At 34.2% G+C, this 16,190-nt stretch overlaps 2 protein-coding genes across 3 annotated transcripts; both read right to left on the bottom strand.

The window, feature by feature from the left end:
• Window positions 1–207: 207 nt before the first annotated feature.
• Window positions 208–6,965, bottom strand: LOC142539484 (mitogen-activated protein kinase homolog MMK2-like). Of its 2 annotated transcripts, XR_012818926.1 has the most exons (7): window positions 6,511–6,965; window positions 5,839–5,968; window positions 2,140–2,277; window positions 1,445–1,777; window positions 1,039–1,222; window positions 402–679; window positions 208–318 (listed from the first exon to the last, which is right to left on the bottom strand). XR_012818926.1 is itself a non-coding variant. In XM_075644989.1 (6 exons), exons 1-6 carry the CDS (start codon window positions 6,675–6,677, stop codon window positions 507–509), a joined length of 1,125 nt encoding a protein of 374 aa, XP_075501104.1. In that variant the 5' UTR covers window positions 6,678–6,965; the 3' UTR covers window positions 208–506. The 2 variants fall into 2 exon arrangements, 1 of the variants encoding a protein (XP_075501104.1); XM_075644989.1 differs by having other exon boundaries at window positions 208–679.
• A 4,159-nt stretch (window positions 6,966–11,124) lies between these two features.
• On the bottom strand, window positions 11,125–14,365 carry LOC142539482 (putative serine/threonine-protein kinase At1g01540). Its single transcript, XM_075644987.1, has 8 exons — window positions 13,798–14,365; window positions 13,073–13,380; window positions 12,732–12,836; window positions 12,523–12,645; window positions 12,278–12,448; window positions 12,020–12,149; window positions 11,705–11,914; window positions 11,125–11,611 (listed from the first exon to the last, which is right to left on the bottom strand). The coding sequence occupies exons 1-8, from the start codon at window positions 14,080–14,082 to the stop codon at window positions 11,564–11,566; spliced, it is 1,380 nt and encodes a 459-aa protein (XP_075501102.1). The 5' UTR covers window positions 14,083–14,365; the 3' UTR covers window positions 11,125–11,563.
• Between the last annotated feature and the right edge of the window lie 1,825 nt (window positions 14,366–16,190).

Genomic DNA, 16,190 nt, shown 5'->3' with positions numbered 1-16,190 from the left:
GCACCATTTATTCCATGGCTTTCTTTGGCTTTATTGTATAATGAAAGTTGCTATGTACTGGCTGATCTCATGTACTTTGGTAATTAGTTGATTCTTTAATGATTTTTTTTCGTGAAGTTAAGATTTCTTGATTTGAGAATCTGAAAACTGGGAACTTTCAGTAGATATGAAACAAAAACAGTAAATGTATGAAGTGAGCGCAATCAATGAAAAGAAATCTTGAGTTTATCACGCAAAATTTAAAAGTGACACCAATTTATAGCAACAGATCCTTCTGGACAGCAGAAACATTTAGTACAGCTCTTTGAACAACATTCACTGCAAAGATAACAAGGAAAACTATGATTCTTGAATCTTAATTACAGACTTAACATCATACAACGGTAACAAACGTATCTCACCAGTTCGCTAAAGTTATTTCTCATTTCCATTGGGGGGCTCCAAAGTAGATTTCTACATATGTCAAGAGTAATTAAGAGACGGGCTACATCGCACATTCGCTTCCCTCAATGAGTTGGGTCGGGATTGAATTTCACAGATTCTCTCCAAATGAGTTCCTTAATGTTCTCTTCAGTGAAAGATGGCCGCTCAAAGTCGAAAACAAAAGGTCTAGGGCAAACAGGCTCCTCGTTGATATCATGAAAAGGCGCCAAGTACGGGTGACAGAGTGCCTCATCAACTGCAAGTAGCATACCAATAACACGTAAAGCCACCAAAGTTTAACTAAATTTGTTATTAAACTTTGAGTTTCTGCTTTTCAATGAAAAAATATAAAAGAATCATTCAGACAAGGTTGTTGAAGTAAAGTGCCATGTGGAAGTTTCATGATTGAGGCATATTTCATATCACCCACCTTTCAGATGACTCCAAAGTCATGCCTTGATAGAGATGAAGGATTTAGAGAGTTCAAGTATTAGGATCCAAAATCATGGTCAATACCACAACATTATAACAATTTGCGCAGGGTTTAGCTAAAGGTTGCAAATGTAACTTTAGATCACTATTTACTAAAAAAACAACTTTAAAAGGCATACATACCTGTAATACGTCTGCTTGGGTCAAAAACTAGCATTTTTTCTAATAAATCCAGAGCCCCCGGAGAAGTGTTAGGAAATCTAGCAGAAAATTGTTGCCTCGGGTATTGCGGGAGCAGTCTCACATATCTTCTGGCATTGTCACTCCTAAGAAATCCGAGACTAGAATCATCCGGAGAACCAATGAGCTATTGCGATTACGAAAAACATAATGAGCAACCGCAAGAAGAAACTAACATCAGTTTGTTAATACATTACAAAAAACCAGATGAACACGAACAAGAAGAAACCAAATCAATTTGTTTTAATATAATAAAGTTTTCAAGAAAACCCGAATGCGTAAGATAAAATTCAAATAAGCCAAAAAAAATTTATAATACATCTGGTATCATTTTTTCATAAGAAAATACCTCTGTGATAAGTGTCAACTGATGTACATAATCTCTGCCAGGAAAAAGAGGCTGTCTTGTCATGATTTCGCCAAGTATGCAACCTACAGACCATATATCAATTGCTGCGGTGTATTCTGAACAATTTAGAAGCAGTTCTGGTGCGCGGTACCAGCGAGTAACAACATACTCCGTCATGAAATCAGTTTCAGATGTCGTCCTCGCAAGCCCAAAATCTCCAATTTTCAAATCACTATTGGCGTTGAGGAGCAAATTACTTGGTTTCAGATCACGGTGCAACACACTTGCAGAATGAATATATTTGAGTCCTCGCAGAATTTGGTAGAGAAAGTACTGCAAATTTGGATGAAAATTAAGAAGTCTAAAGCATTACATAGATAAGTTCAATTAAAAGTGAATTAAAATATATCTTTTAAAGCACACCAACTAAATTTTCTTTTGCAGTGTAGCTAGTAGCTCCCATTTAGTTTCTACAGTGATGCCTGTGCTTTCATATTTAACGAAGTGGTCAAAGAAGAAAAGATCCATGCGAAGTAGAACATCGCGCTCAGTAATGTAAAAGCAACTCATAAGGAGAGTCTAAATAAAAAATTTTGCTTTAAATTATGAAACGGAGAAATGACGTATTCGCAATGTTCTATCACTATGCCACCCGAAAAAAAAATTCTGTATGCCATAAGAAAATGAGCCCTAACCCGACAATGATCATCAGCCAATTGCTGGTTGGACCGAATAATTTGATGAAGATCAGTGTCCATTAGTTCATTAACGATGTAGACATCATTGAAGTTCTCCTTTTGTGGCGGTCGTATGATATCTTTAAGTGCAATAACCTGTTTGAGCAATGCAAAACCAAAAATTAAGGTAATTGTATGACTGAAGATTGTTTCAAATATTCAAGGCCGCAGAAAATGAAAATAGGCATTAATAGGACATTGTTTTGATGGCATTGGTATGCCACGTAAATTCATGTACGCATGGATAAGGAGAAACAAAAATTCGGACAAACTGATCACTCGAGTAAACTGATTTAACTCGGTTTGTTAAGAAATAAAGACACTCATTTTTAAAGTTTCCGTTTAATAAGGTCCCATTTCAATACTTTTTTTTTTAAAAAAAAAGGAGAACAAACCAAATCCACTGATTTTCCTAAGAGGCTTATTTTGAGTGGGGTTTTCCTACGATACACAAACTGAACGAGAACGATTATGGGAGTTCTACCAATCGGTTCCACAAGTGAGTGAGAGCAGAGATAAGATTAGGGCGTTAACGAATTAAGCCAACAAGAAAAATTAGTGTTTCATATTCAAAATCACCGTGTTCAAGCCAAACTCAAACATATTCGAATTTTTATTCTACCCGAACTCGAGTCTAAATTATCTAGTAAAATTATTCGCGAGTTGCTCTCGAACTTTAATATTTTTAATATAATTTGATTATACATGAAATAACTATATTAGGAACAAGCTCGAACTCGAACTTTAATTTGAGCTAAAAATATTATTATTCGAGCTCGACCTTGAATACTATTATTCTCCCTCGAATTCGAGCCTTAAATTTTTGTCATATTCGGCCCTTGTCTACCCCTAAGTGAAAAGTGTTATTTCGTGGAATAACTGCAGCACCAAAACCAGGATCGGAGAACCTTGTCTGGGAGGTAGAAACTCTATTGTAACGTCTTGGTTGATTAACTGAGCACAAAATTGGATGCATGTCGAAAAAAGAAATATGGATGCTAACTCAGATTTTGCGAACATTACGCAGCTTTGAAATACTCCGAAACACTCAGGTACAAAATCTGTTACCAAGGATTTTACTACTCCATTGGAGTTATGGAAAGAAATAGATTTATTCCATAAAATCACATAGAGACACCCTGAAATGGGATCATGTACAACAAAATGTTGGAGAAACGTCAGATATTCAATTTTTGTCAAGGTTGAAATATATGAACTTGATGCAGTTGGAGGACGTATACTTGGTACAAAACTTATGCCCAAGTTGAAAAATGTATTTTCCAAAGCCGGCATGAAGAAAGTAGGGAGTACTGTCATTACTTTCACAAAACATGGCAATGGAGTTAGCAACATAGGGGTCTGCTTCAGCCAGTCCAGTGAAAGCAACAATTCCAAGTCTCAAACATAGAAATATACATAATGGTGTGAATGATGTAAGAAGACAAATCACACAATAGATAAAAGTTGGGAAATCCATGGTCAAGAGCTCAGATTTGAAGCTACGAAGTCAAAGATGAAAAAATAAAAATAAAAACAGGATAGGAATACAAATTGTGCTAATCCTCGAGCATTTGCAATTGAATGAATGGAGGTTCCCGGAAATCGATGACACATCCGTCCACGGTTAAGGAGTCCGGTTGTCAAGTTCTACAGCATCAATAATTCACAAAGGTAGTTTCCACTTCTATTTTGTAAAGGCCCCAACAAATGCATTGATTGTGGACACCGGAGGATCTGATCATATAACAAAATCTGTACCTGGCCTATCAATTATAAACACTGTGAGTCTTTTAAGCAGTCAACGTTGATTGTATGTGTAGATGAGATGGTAGTCACACGCGACCATATCCAAGTTTGGTGATCTCAAGACACTCAAATTGAAGTCATCATTAACCATTTGAAATCCAAATCTATCAAATCCTTCCATCAACATTAAGGAATTTCCATGTCGCATAAAATGAACACTCAATTTACTTAAGGAGACATTGAAAGCTTGGATGCAAACTAGCTTGTATGCTATTAGAACGGCATTGGGAGCAAGAGATAACTAAGGAAGGTCTCTATTTGGAATATTGGACGCTATCAACGCTTGATAGGAAAAAATTGATTTCTGCCAATTTATGCATGCCCCTACAAAGAGGCATATAGATGCGAAAAATCAAATTCTGAGATTACAAATGCTATGTTGGTTCTATCAAATCCTTCCATCCATATTAAGGAATTTCCATCTCACATAAAATGAACACCCAACTTACTTAAGGAGACATTGGAAGCTTGGATGAAAACTAGCTTCTATGCTATTAGAATGGCATTGGGAGCAAGAGATAGCTGAGGAAGGTCTCTATTGGAATACTGAACGCTATCAACGCTTGATAGGAAAAAATTGATTTCTGCCAATTTATGCATGCCCCCACAGAGAGGCATATAGATGCGAAAAATTAAATTATGAGATTATAAATGCTATGTTGGTTCTATCAAATCCTTCCATCCACATTAAGGAATTTCCATCTCACATAAAATGAACACCCGACTTACTTAAGGAGACATTGGAAGCTTGGATGCAAACTAGCTTCTATGCTATTAGAACGGCATTGGGAGCAAGAGATAGCTGAGGAAGGTCTCTACTGGAATACTAAACGCTATCAACGCTGGATAGGAAAAAATTGATTTCTGCCAATTTATGCATGCCCCTACAAAGAGGCATATAGATGCGAAAAATCAAATTCTGAGATTATAAATAATATGATGATGTGATTTCTTGTTCAAAAAATGGGAGCTCGAGATGTAGTTGGTTTCTTAGAGGAAGATTTGGCAGGCGAAGTTGAAGATGGTGGTAAGTCAACTATTGCCCCACAGGTTCAGAAGATTCGGTGACTTGGAGAAGCCAAAAGCACTATGTCGTTGCACGAAACATCGTCGACGCCAAGTATATATCAATAGCCCAAAGTACAAGAAAACTCATTTGGATATGTGGCAGACTTCAAAATTTATGCTATCTGGATCCATCAGGTAGTTGAGCGACAACCAATCAACTGTCAATGTAGCTCACAAGCCAATTCAGCATGATCACGTAAAGCACGTAAAGATCAACAAAAGCATCATTAAGAGCAACATAGAAATGGGACTATTGCACTCTCTTACATTTCTACGAAATCACTTAAGCACATCTTCTCATTAAGTACCTTCGACATTAAGCTCTTCGAAAACCTGGTTTTGATCTTTACACTTGAAAACTAAGAATATTCACAAGATTGGAGGTTCTTGTTGGCAATCAAAATAAAAAAGGCACTGATTGTGGGATTAGAATATTACTTGTGATTATCCTTAATGATATTCCAGTAGCATACGTCAACAGATCTAATAATTCTCTTGCTTCATTCATGGGTTTTACTTACTTCAAGTAGGGGACTGGTTCTTTGTATTTGTTATGTAAGCTACATAACTTTTTGACCTAACAAGAACAAATCACATTTTTAAATTTTCATGTCTATTAAATTCCAGGGAAATTTGCACAGCACATGACTAAAACAAGTTATTGAAATATTTACGGAAAAAACACTTGTAAATTCTTTCAAGAGAATGGAAGCATTGCCAAGACCCAAGCAAGATAAAATAGCTCTATCAAGATTTAATTCTGTAGGCTGGTAGGATAATTACATTGTCATGATCCATGTGGCTCAGGAGTTTAATTTCCCGAAGGGTCCTTTTAGCATCGATTATGTTGTCAAATGCATTGCCAATCTTCTTAATAGCCACCTCTTCACGTGTTTTGGAGTTCACAGCAGCACTGAAGCAGATGAAATATCAAATTTTCCTTCATGCTTATAATGAACGGGAAATAGAAGTAAAACAGATAGCAATAGCAACACATCACATGTTATGACACGCTAACCAGTGCTCGAATCCAATCCCCATAATCACAAGTGACCAAAGATATTTAGATATTTTATTCAAAAATACTAAATTGAAAGCAACAATGATAACAAAATCAGACTTTCTTCCATAATTTTTGCACTTCCGGATGCATGGGACGATGTTCTAGTAGCCTTTTTCACACACACTAGCAAACACCAAGAGGGAGAAAAATGAGAAATAACTCAAAAGTCCCAAATTCAGTATCCTGAGTAAAAGAAACAGTTGTTCAAAATTCCCAAATTCAGTATCATAAAGAGCTGCAAGAAAATCAAGCCTACAACCATCAAAACTCTTGGAATCAAAATTTATTCCAATAATCAACAGTAAATCAATGTATTTCAGAAAACTAAAACATACAAAGCACAACAGATAAACTCGAGATCAAGAAAAACAACATATTTTCTTGATTCTTACCAAACAATACCATAAGCCCCGCGACCCACAGGCCTGATCGGAACATACTTGCGGGAAACTTCAAAGAGATTCCCATACACATTGTACTGGACATATCTTCCGCCATGAGTGGGCACCCCTTTGATATTATGCCCACCATGATCACCAGCACCCGAACTTGACTCCATAGAAAGAAAAAATAACACGCAAGATTAAAAAAAAACCCAGTTCAAAGATTGAATCTTTGAACAAGTTCTCGGCTTATTTGGCGGTAGTGTCGGTGTCTGTGAAAACAGAATGTGATCCCCTTACATCTCTGGGCCGTGTTATTCGGTGGAAAAATACAACTTTATTTCGATTTCTTTATAATTTCAGGTAGAGAAAGTGGCGTTGGCGTGTGAACTTTTGAACCGGAATAACTCGAGGTTACTCGTGAAACTAATTGACTCATTTGAGAGAGGGAGGATGGATGGTAGGTTGGTTCTATGAATCTTCAACCATACACTTGGCCTTGGAAAAGGTTGACTATCATATCAATATTTATTGTCTTTGTTTTTTATATATTTAAATAATGTTTTGGTTTTATTTAATTTGAGTGAATAATTTTTGTCTTTTGATTTTTATTAAATATTATTTTATATTTTATTGTCCTAGAGAAAAATAGTTTTTGTGATTTTTTTTTTAATTGAGGGAGATGGATTATTTTAAAATTCGAGACTTGGTTGCAAAATTAAAATAGGCAAAAAGTTGTGAAACGATCTCACGGGTCGTTTTTTGTGAGACATATATCTTATTTAGGTCATCCATGAAAAAATATTATTTTTTATGCTAAGAGTATTATTTTTTATTGTAAATATCGATAAGATTGATTCGTCTCACATATAAAGATTCGTGAGACCCATTAAAATATTGATGTGAGACAAAAAAGGGTAATTAGTATAGTTGACTTGCCCGTGAAACAAGGTACCAATCAAAATTGCCTAGATTTTAGTGTTAAAAGTTCAATAACTATGATTAATATTCTTTTTAATTATGATTTTTTTTAATAAAAAAATAAAAATTGCAAAATGATCTTTGAATATATAGAAAAATTTAAAAATCAATCTTATATTAACACAAATTAACTTCAAAAATTGCATAAATCTTTCTAAAGTTAGTCGTATTTATTTATCTCATTGGATGCAAGTAACCCTTATTTTTATTTGAACTATTATTTAACCTGTGCGATGCACGGGATGATATTATTAAAAATTAGTCGTAAAAAATGAATATACATTTAAATTGAAAAAATAATATAATTATAAAAAATAAAAAAAAAAATTATTTTTCGCTATTTTTTTAAAAAAAATTTAAATGCAACACATGTCGATTAATTTTTTTAGCTAATAATCACTATCATATATCAAAATTTTAGATTATGTTAGTCTAAGGCAATGACATGATGCCTATCGTGTTTAGTGTATTGATGTCGACCACCAACCTTAATACATATTTAATTCTTTAATTTTTGAGAAGTTATATATTATTATTTTTAACATGTGATAAAAAATATTTTTAAATTACATTCAATAAAATTAATGAGAAATATTTTTTAAAACTTCAGAAATTTCGTCTAAATCCACATTCACAATAAATTTTGTGACATGACATTTGTTTGACACATTTGAATGATAACAATAATTGTTTCATCAATATTTTTATCCAAATGGGTCGTGATTTTAGGGAAAAACTTGTGTGAGACGGTCTCACGGGTCGTAGTTTGTTAGATAGATCTCTTATTTGGGTCATCCATGAAAGAATATTAATTTTTATGTTAAAAGTATTATTTTTTATTGTGAATATCGATAGGGTTGACTCGTCTCACAAATAAAAATACGTGAGACTGTCTCACAAGAGACCTACTCGTGATTTTATCTAGAAAATCTTTTCATAATATACACAACATCCTATTATTTCGAAAGAAAAATGAAACATGTGATCATAAATTATTGATTTTTATGTCAAAAATATTATTTTTTTACGATACTTTTTGTGAGACATACTCAATTAGTTTTAAATTATTTTTTTAGTAATGTTATTTTAAATTTTTATTTAATTACTTATAATTTAATATATATTGAAAAATAAGAAATGATTTTGTCATTTTTTTAAACTCAATATTATCCTTTGAATACAACATTATATTATTCCAATCAGATAATAAAATTTGGATACATTCAAGCAAATTGAAAAATGTATAGTTAAAAAAAATTTCTTAACAATAAGCCAAATCACAAGAGTTATGGATTTGGTGGTCACAAAATTCGCGAAGAAGATAATGAATTAAGAAAAAAGATCAATGTAAGGATTAAATAATTACTCTTTGCCCTTTAAGAAATGAATGTAGTTTGACATTTGTGTCACATTCACTAACCAAATCAGATAATATAGATGTCACATCTTTACTCTATATTTGACATGTTTACCATAATCAAAATAGGATTTGAATGATATATCTATATTATGAAGCAATTTAAACAAGTGCATCAATATGACGGTTTATAAAATTTTGGCATGATGTCCCTATATTTTGAATACACCAACACTCAAACAACAATAACAATATGTACATATAGTCTTATCCTTATATACAACATATTTTGTATCATTATATACATAGACATACACCTTGTAAAACTTGTTTCAAACCCTGACATTAAATTCATTATAATACATATGCGGAAGCTATACAATAAGACATCCCTGGTTCTTGTCGAGGTGAGGCACGTCACAAGCATCTATTGGCGAACCGGCATCCTATATATCTTCATTACATGATCCTGTAATACATGAGCTACGTGAATTTATAAAACTCAAAAAGTTGGCATTTATACGTATCAATATGCATAGAAGGAACATACATATCAAGTCGTGATCAACAATGAATCTTTAAACATGTCATACTATAGCATATATTCATGTTCATTTTTGTACTTGAGTTTCATTATTTGACATGTACTACCGTGCTTGCTTTATTCTATAGCTACTATTGTGTTGAATATCAGGGAGCACCTTTGGCAACCCCACGCCCCATGAACATATATTGGCCAATAGGTTTGGTGGACTTAAAACCACCCATGATGTCAACAAGCTCTATATCTTGTAAAAATCAGTCATTTTCCTTTCATGTTCATGTTCATGTTCATGTTCATAACATAGTATCCATCATCAATATTCATGAGTTTCTTTCATATTTATACATAACAATGGAATATGGTGTTATGTTTTCATAAATAAAGATACTAACAATGTACATATAGCAATAATCAATGAGAAGCATTTGAAATTCATAATATTACTCATGTATTACTTCTAGAACATGCCAACTTACAGTCCAAGCGTACGAATACTGGTTTGAGCCGATGTTTTTCACTTCTCTACTCTCAAATACATCAATAAACCAATTACTATGTATATACTAGGTGAAAATCATTTCTTTATTGTCCTTTACATGTAGAACAACTAAAAGAGAAGAAAACTTACACCCTTAGGAAGTTTTTGTGACGGAGAACTTAATTCTAACTTCAAAATGATGAAAGGAATGAAGAAGGGAGCTTTTGGGAGGAAGTTTTCTAGATTTCCTTCGTGCTTAAGCTGAGGAAGAAGGTAAGAATGGTGAAATAAGCTTGGAAAAGTCGATACTTATCTTTTTATACATGAGGCGGCGCCCGGGCGAACATATTTTACCGCCCGAGCGAGGAACTCTCGGCCCTAACCTTAAAAATTTTATGCAGGTCCGCCAGGGCGGGCATCTTTCGGCCCTGCACAATGCTTCATCAAAAATCACTTCAAAAACGTTTCTTCCTTTCATAATCTGAAAAAGTGGTAAACATGAAAGTTGTAGTCCTATCTTGGCTTGAATCTCCAACTGGTTTCATGTCATTTGGAGGTCTGAGTAAAAAGTTATGCTTATTCTCCCAACATGTGTCAGTGAAGGAATGACGATATACACGACACACTTCGGGGCACTTTTGGCTTGTCTTCCACAATGATTTTGACAAAACCCAAAACATAAAAGTTGTAGCATTACATTTTAGCTTTCTAATGGTTATGGCCTCACATAATTTGGATACATATTATAATCATTATGCTAAAACTCGTAAAAACTGTTATATTTTCATCTCATTTCCTACCAACTTCATTACACTACTTCTACCTACACATCTTACTATCACTATTTAAACACATATTCATTCTCAATACACCATGGACAATCTAGAAATCATATTCAATCTCAATATCGATACCTTAATCAACATGTAAAACATAATGAGCTAAATAACTATATATTAAATGACATAAACGTATTATTATCATTTGCACGAGTAACCGGGCATTACAACAGATGTCTCAAGTATAATATATAGTAATTGATATTTAAGATTATCTTTCAAAAAATATGTATTTAATATTATGAAAATCATTTCTTGGCTTATATTTTAAAAAATAATGTCAAAGATATATACAATATATTGTATATCTATACTTACATCAATTATATCGTATCACGAGATTTCAACAAATTGAATTTTTGTATTTGATGTACATGTAACATAATTCAATTTTAGATTATTGATCACCCGTTATGATAGCATAAATAGTTAAATAGACACATTCATTTCACGGAAATCATCACCCCTCGCCCACATTTTCTGTCCGCACTAGAGTATCTTATGACAAAGATGAAACAATGTTAAAGCCACACTGAGCATGGGGAACGGGTTCTGGGGCACTCAAATTTGCTCACTGCCAAGAAAGGCCAATACAATGTGCTGCAATTTATCCAAGAACAAATAAATTTATTGATTCACCTGACAAACATGAAGCATACCACTACTTTAGGCAACTAAAGAAGGAAAAATCTTGATTTAAATAATAAAGTGTGGCCGTGAAATCCCGTAAATAAGCACAGGATGATATCATCACCGAGAGTTTGTTTATATGCCACGGTTTCTGCTGATGGTCCCCCCTACGTTAAAAATCAGAGATGCCTACATTGACTTGTTAATGGATGATCAATTCTCGAGCAGGACGGTTATCTTTCTCGTTGGGAACTGGACAAATCTTGAACAATTTGTCGTTCCTGCATTTTCAGTGACAGGAAGAATATCAAAAATAAACAAGGGAACTACTCGTTTTTCTCTTATGAAAGTAACATTTCAGGTGTAAACCATACATCATGAGAGAGGAAGTTTTCTGCCTCCAGCATGTGTATCACATGACCCACTTTGGGTCTCTTCTGAGCATCAGGATCCACGCATCTAAGGGCTACCAAAATAACTCGCTTCAGCACCTTTGAAGCAGGCCTTTTGGGAAGTTTAGGATCGACTACTTCCTCAGATTTCCGGTTTCCAACCATCATCTTCAGCCAATCAATCAGATTGACCTGCAATTTTTAGCCATAAATAATGATTAGAAATTAATAACCTAACGAAATAAGAGAAAAAAGAGAACTGTCGAGATTTTCTTGCTGTTAAAACACAAAACTAACCTCTTCTTTAGGGCGATTGTAGTCAACAGGAGATCTTCCAGTTATGATTTCCATAATTAATATACCAAAGCTGTAGATATCACTCTTCTCATTCAGCATACCAGTGCAAGCATATTCGGGAGCAACGTAACTTAGTACACCACAGAAAAATAGATCAGTTTACAGCCCAACTACAGAGGCCACTTATCCACTATGGGGAAAACATGACAGAAAATACCTATATAATGTGTGTGTATGTGTTCTGCAAAATTAACTAACCCAAATGTTCCCATCACACGAGTTGTCACATAAGGTCTGTCTGAATTCAGTAGTTTTGCAAGCCCAAAATCTGACAACTTGGGATTCCATTGACGATCAAGCAGTATGTTGCTGGACTTGACATCACGATGAACAACCTTTGGTTCCAGACCCTCATGGAGATAAGCCAAGCTGAAACGAAGATGTATAAGCAATTAAAAAGTCATGCACTGCTGTAGCATTAAACCAAATAATCTTTATCATACCCTTTGGCTGTTCCTATAATTATGTTCATACGGATCTCCCATGTTAAAGGACTGATTTCTCCTATATCACCGTGAAGCCACTGGTCCAAATTTCCATTATCCACATATTCATAGACAAGCATCCTAAAGGAGGAAAAAAGCAAAAGTTAAAAAGTAATCAACAATTGATAGAATAGGAGTAACTGAAAATTGAAATGAAATGTCAATACCGGTAAGCTCCTTCAACACAGTACCCCAACAACCTTACAAGATTCTTGTGTCTAACACGTCCAATTGCTTCCACCTCCACTTTGAACTCTTTCTCAGCTTGACCCCTGAAAGCATGCGAGAAAAAGCTTATGAGGATAAAACAACCTATACAGATTTTTAGTCAAAAAGGCAAAGGTTTCTTCAGAAAGAAGCAAGGAAAATACCCTCAAAATACTAATAAATCATGTTCGTTTAACTACACAATTAGCAATGCAAAAGCAAGGTACAGCAAATATTAAAGAACTGAATTCTCAATTGTCGTGATTTTGAAAACCAGAAGGACATAGGAAAATTTGCGTACTTGTAATTCAACAAATTCTTTATAGCAATTCTTGTGTTATCGACCAACACGCCATAATAGACGATACCATATCCACCTTCACCAATAACATTCTCATCAGACAACCCATTAGAGGCAGCCTCGAGCTCTCGTAAAGTATACCATTTCCCCCAACCCAAATGTGACACCTCGGGCAAGGATCCACTGCCTCCAACCGACCCAGTTTCAGTCCCACATGTAGCTCTGCTCTCACCACTAGATGGCCCTCTATCAGAAAACACAACTTTGTGTTCTACGTTCCCAATATCTATCTGTATCTCCGGAACCACCTGAAAGAATAAAAAGAAATGGAAATCAATTGATACCACTATTCGTAAAGGGGTTAGGAACAACCTAACTGTTTAAATAATCCAAGTTTTTACACCGAAAGGGAGAAATCATCGTTTCATTCAATTACCAGCTCTCATGGATGGAGCTCAACAATTATTTCCTTTCAAAGGTCCGTTTAACTTCGCATGACCACGTTATTAACTTTTTCGAGTGTGTATTTAAATTCCATAACACTATATTTGGGATTAGAATTTGAAGTTAAATGACTCAAAGAAAATAGATCGAGAAATCATTAACTCTCTCGTTAAAGTATCATCTTAGACAAAGAAAGAAAGAAAGAAAAAAAGGGAATAAATTATCACAGCAAGATGATAACTTTTATTACAAATAACACACTTCCAATACACGCACTATACCTGAGTGACGACTGGCTGTTGATTGGGAGCAGCGTTATGAACTATCTCCTGGATTTCCTTGGACACAACTGGGGTGATCTCTCCTCCACCTTTGTGAGAGAGCTTGGCCGCCGCCTTTCTACTGCTGCAGCGGCGATAGGCGGTGAAGCATAGAGATAAAAGGAAGAGAATGAGCACAATCACTACTCCGATCACTATTCCAATAACCACCGAGAGATGCAGCCCAAAGACGGAGGTTTTCTTCGACAGCTCAGTATCGACGATCGACGCATCGTACACTGACATCTCGCTCGAAAAATCAAATGAGCGAAGAAATTAAACTCGTGGCATTCAAAAAGTGCAGGTAGAGTCAAATTACACGAATCCAAATTCCCATATTTGCTGAAGAACAGTAAATCAACCAAAATTTATGCGCTAAAAACACAAATGCGTGTGTAATTACTTCAAATTGGACGTGTTCATCGGCGGTGAATAATGAATGAATGGGGGCTGTTGAATTAAAATGGGTGAGGAGTGTGCTCAATTTGAGCTGACTTTTGTTGGGCCCCACTTCAAACGGTAGGATGGGATCCGGCCCCTAGATCCCTATCTAGGTAGGGATGGGAATACGTAGGATTGGGAAAAATAATGAATTTTCGTTATATCAAGATTATTGTATCGAAAAAATATCGAATTTATCGAATTTTTGGTATATCGAAAATTTCGGTACGATACGATAACAATATCGAATTTTTCGGTACGATAACTGTACGCAATTAGAAAATTTCGATATATACCCGAATATCGAAATATCGAAAAAATATACAAAAATTTTAAAATATATAATATTTTAAAACAATAAATTTATAAAAAATTTAAAATGTAAGATTTTTTTCGGTATAAAATGGTATATAACGATACCGTACCAAAATTTCGGTATAATCGGTATGCTAGTTATATGTATCGAAATTTTCGGTACAATATCAGTATGAATTTTCTTATACTGTAGTTTTCGGTACAATATACGGTATATGATTTTCGATACGATACGATATCATATATCACCCCTAGGTACATGAATCCTCGGTCGAATTCGATTCATATTAAATAGATTCGATTAAGTTATATGTGTGTAAAATAAGTAATGATAATTGATTTTTCCATCGTCAAATTTGGATTGGAGGTGATTTCTATGACATTTTATTCGAACATGGTTTGAGTAAGTTATATAGAATGAGAAATGATAATCGATTATTTTATCCACAAGTTCGGATTGTAGATGATTTCTACGACATTCCATATGCACTTCGATCCCACCAGTGTCGTCCCACTATATGGGTTTTTTTTTTTTATGTCTATTGTTAGACGGTCTCATGAATCTTTATATGTGAGACGGATCAACCCTATCAATATTCACAATAAAAAGTATACTCTTAGCATAAAAAATAATATTTTTTTATTGATGACCCAAATAAGATATCTGTATCACAAAATACGACCCGTAAAAACGTCTCACACAAGTTTTTGTCTTTTTTTTTCCCTCTCTATGTTCATATATTCATAATATTCTATAAGCATTTAAAAATTATAATGTCATGAATCTAGTTATGTGCATAAATTTATTTTTTTTTCTCAAGCTTCACATCTTTGGATTTTTTTTGTTTTATTTTATTATAAATATGTCATGCAAATTAAAATTGTCAAAATATTATAAATATAACTACTAAAAGTGGTCGAACCCACTAGGGGGTTGGTGGGTTAGAATATTTATACATAAAAAATGCAAAAGAATATTGCAAAAGAAAAAGCATTAAGGCTCTGGTGCTTTAAAAATAGTGTCAATGAATAAACTTTAGATTATATAAAGCTAAGAAAAGATCGTTGGCCAAGAAACTTTTGTAACAACTAAGTTAATACCTAATATATACTCTATTATTAAGGTTCAGATTCCTATTGTAAGTGACTTTGATCTTTGGAATACCCAATTCCTATATTCTTTTCTATTTTGAATTTCATTCTCCATGTAAGCATTAGGAATTCCTCTTCCAACCCGTAGAGAACCCATCCGATGGGGCTCAAAGACAGGGTAAGCCTGTTCAGGTGACCTCAGAATATTACAGTCATCCGACACAAAATCTTTTTCTTCTCTAAGAAGGCAGCAAAAGGAAGGCTACTTAATAAATCAAGTATTGTTCTCGAAGTCTAACTCTTATGGGGTCTCGAAGACGGAATGCCCAACTCTGACTCAATAATCAATAGCACGATAGATTAATCTCAATCCTTCCACTTCGGTGATTAACTAGTTTTATTTTTTATTTTTATGAAAAATAGTATATAAAATAAGAAACAAACTCGAAGTCAATGAATGCGTTGTGTGCTAAAAATCAATAATATATTATTGAATCAATATATGC

This window comes from Primulina tabacum, chromosome 3 (genome assembly GCF_025594145.1).
Source record: "Primulina tabacum isolate GXHZ01 chromosome 3, ASM2559414v2, whole genome shotgun sequence".
Lineage (NCBI taxonomy): Eukaryota > Viridiplantae > Streptophyta > Magnoliopsida > Lamiales > Gesneriaceae > Primulina > Primulina tabacum.
This window is presented reverse-complemented; position numbering and strand designations above follow the sequence as displayed.

What these genes read in the sequence shown, in the direction of transcription:
- LOC142539484 (XM_075644989.1), bottom strand. Translation starts at nt 6,677, where the DNA reads ATGGAGTCAAGTTCGGGTGCTGGTGATCATGGTGGGCATAATATCAAA. An exon ending in AGTTGACACTTATCACAGAG is followed by an intron (nt 1,223 to 1,444) that starts GTATTTTCTTAT and finishes TAATCGCAATAG; the next exon opens with CTCATTGGTTCTCCGGATGA. An exon ending in CCCAAGCAGACGTATTACAG is followed by an intron (nt 680 to 1,038) that starts GTATGTATGCCT and finishes TGCTACTTGCAG; the next exon opens with TTGATGAGGCACTCTGTCAC.
- LOC142539482 (XM_075644987.1), bottom strand. Translation starts at nt 14,082, where the DNA reads ATGTCAGTGTACGATGCGTCGATCGTCGATACTGAGCTGTCGAAGAAA. An exon ending in AAGAATTTGTTGAATTACAA is followed by an intron (nt 12,837 to 13,072) that starts GTACGCAAATTT and finishes GCATGCTTTCAG; the next exon opens with GGGTCAAGCTGAGAAAGAGT. An exon ending in CGTGTGATGGGAACATTTGG is followed by an intron (nt 12,150 to 12,277) that starts GTTAGTTAATTT and finishes TGGTGTACTAAG; the next exon opens with TTACGTTGCTCCCGAATATG.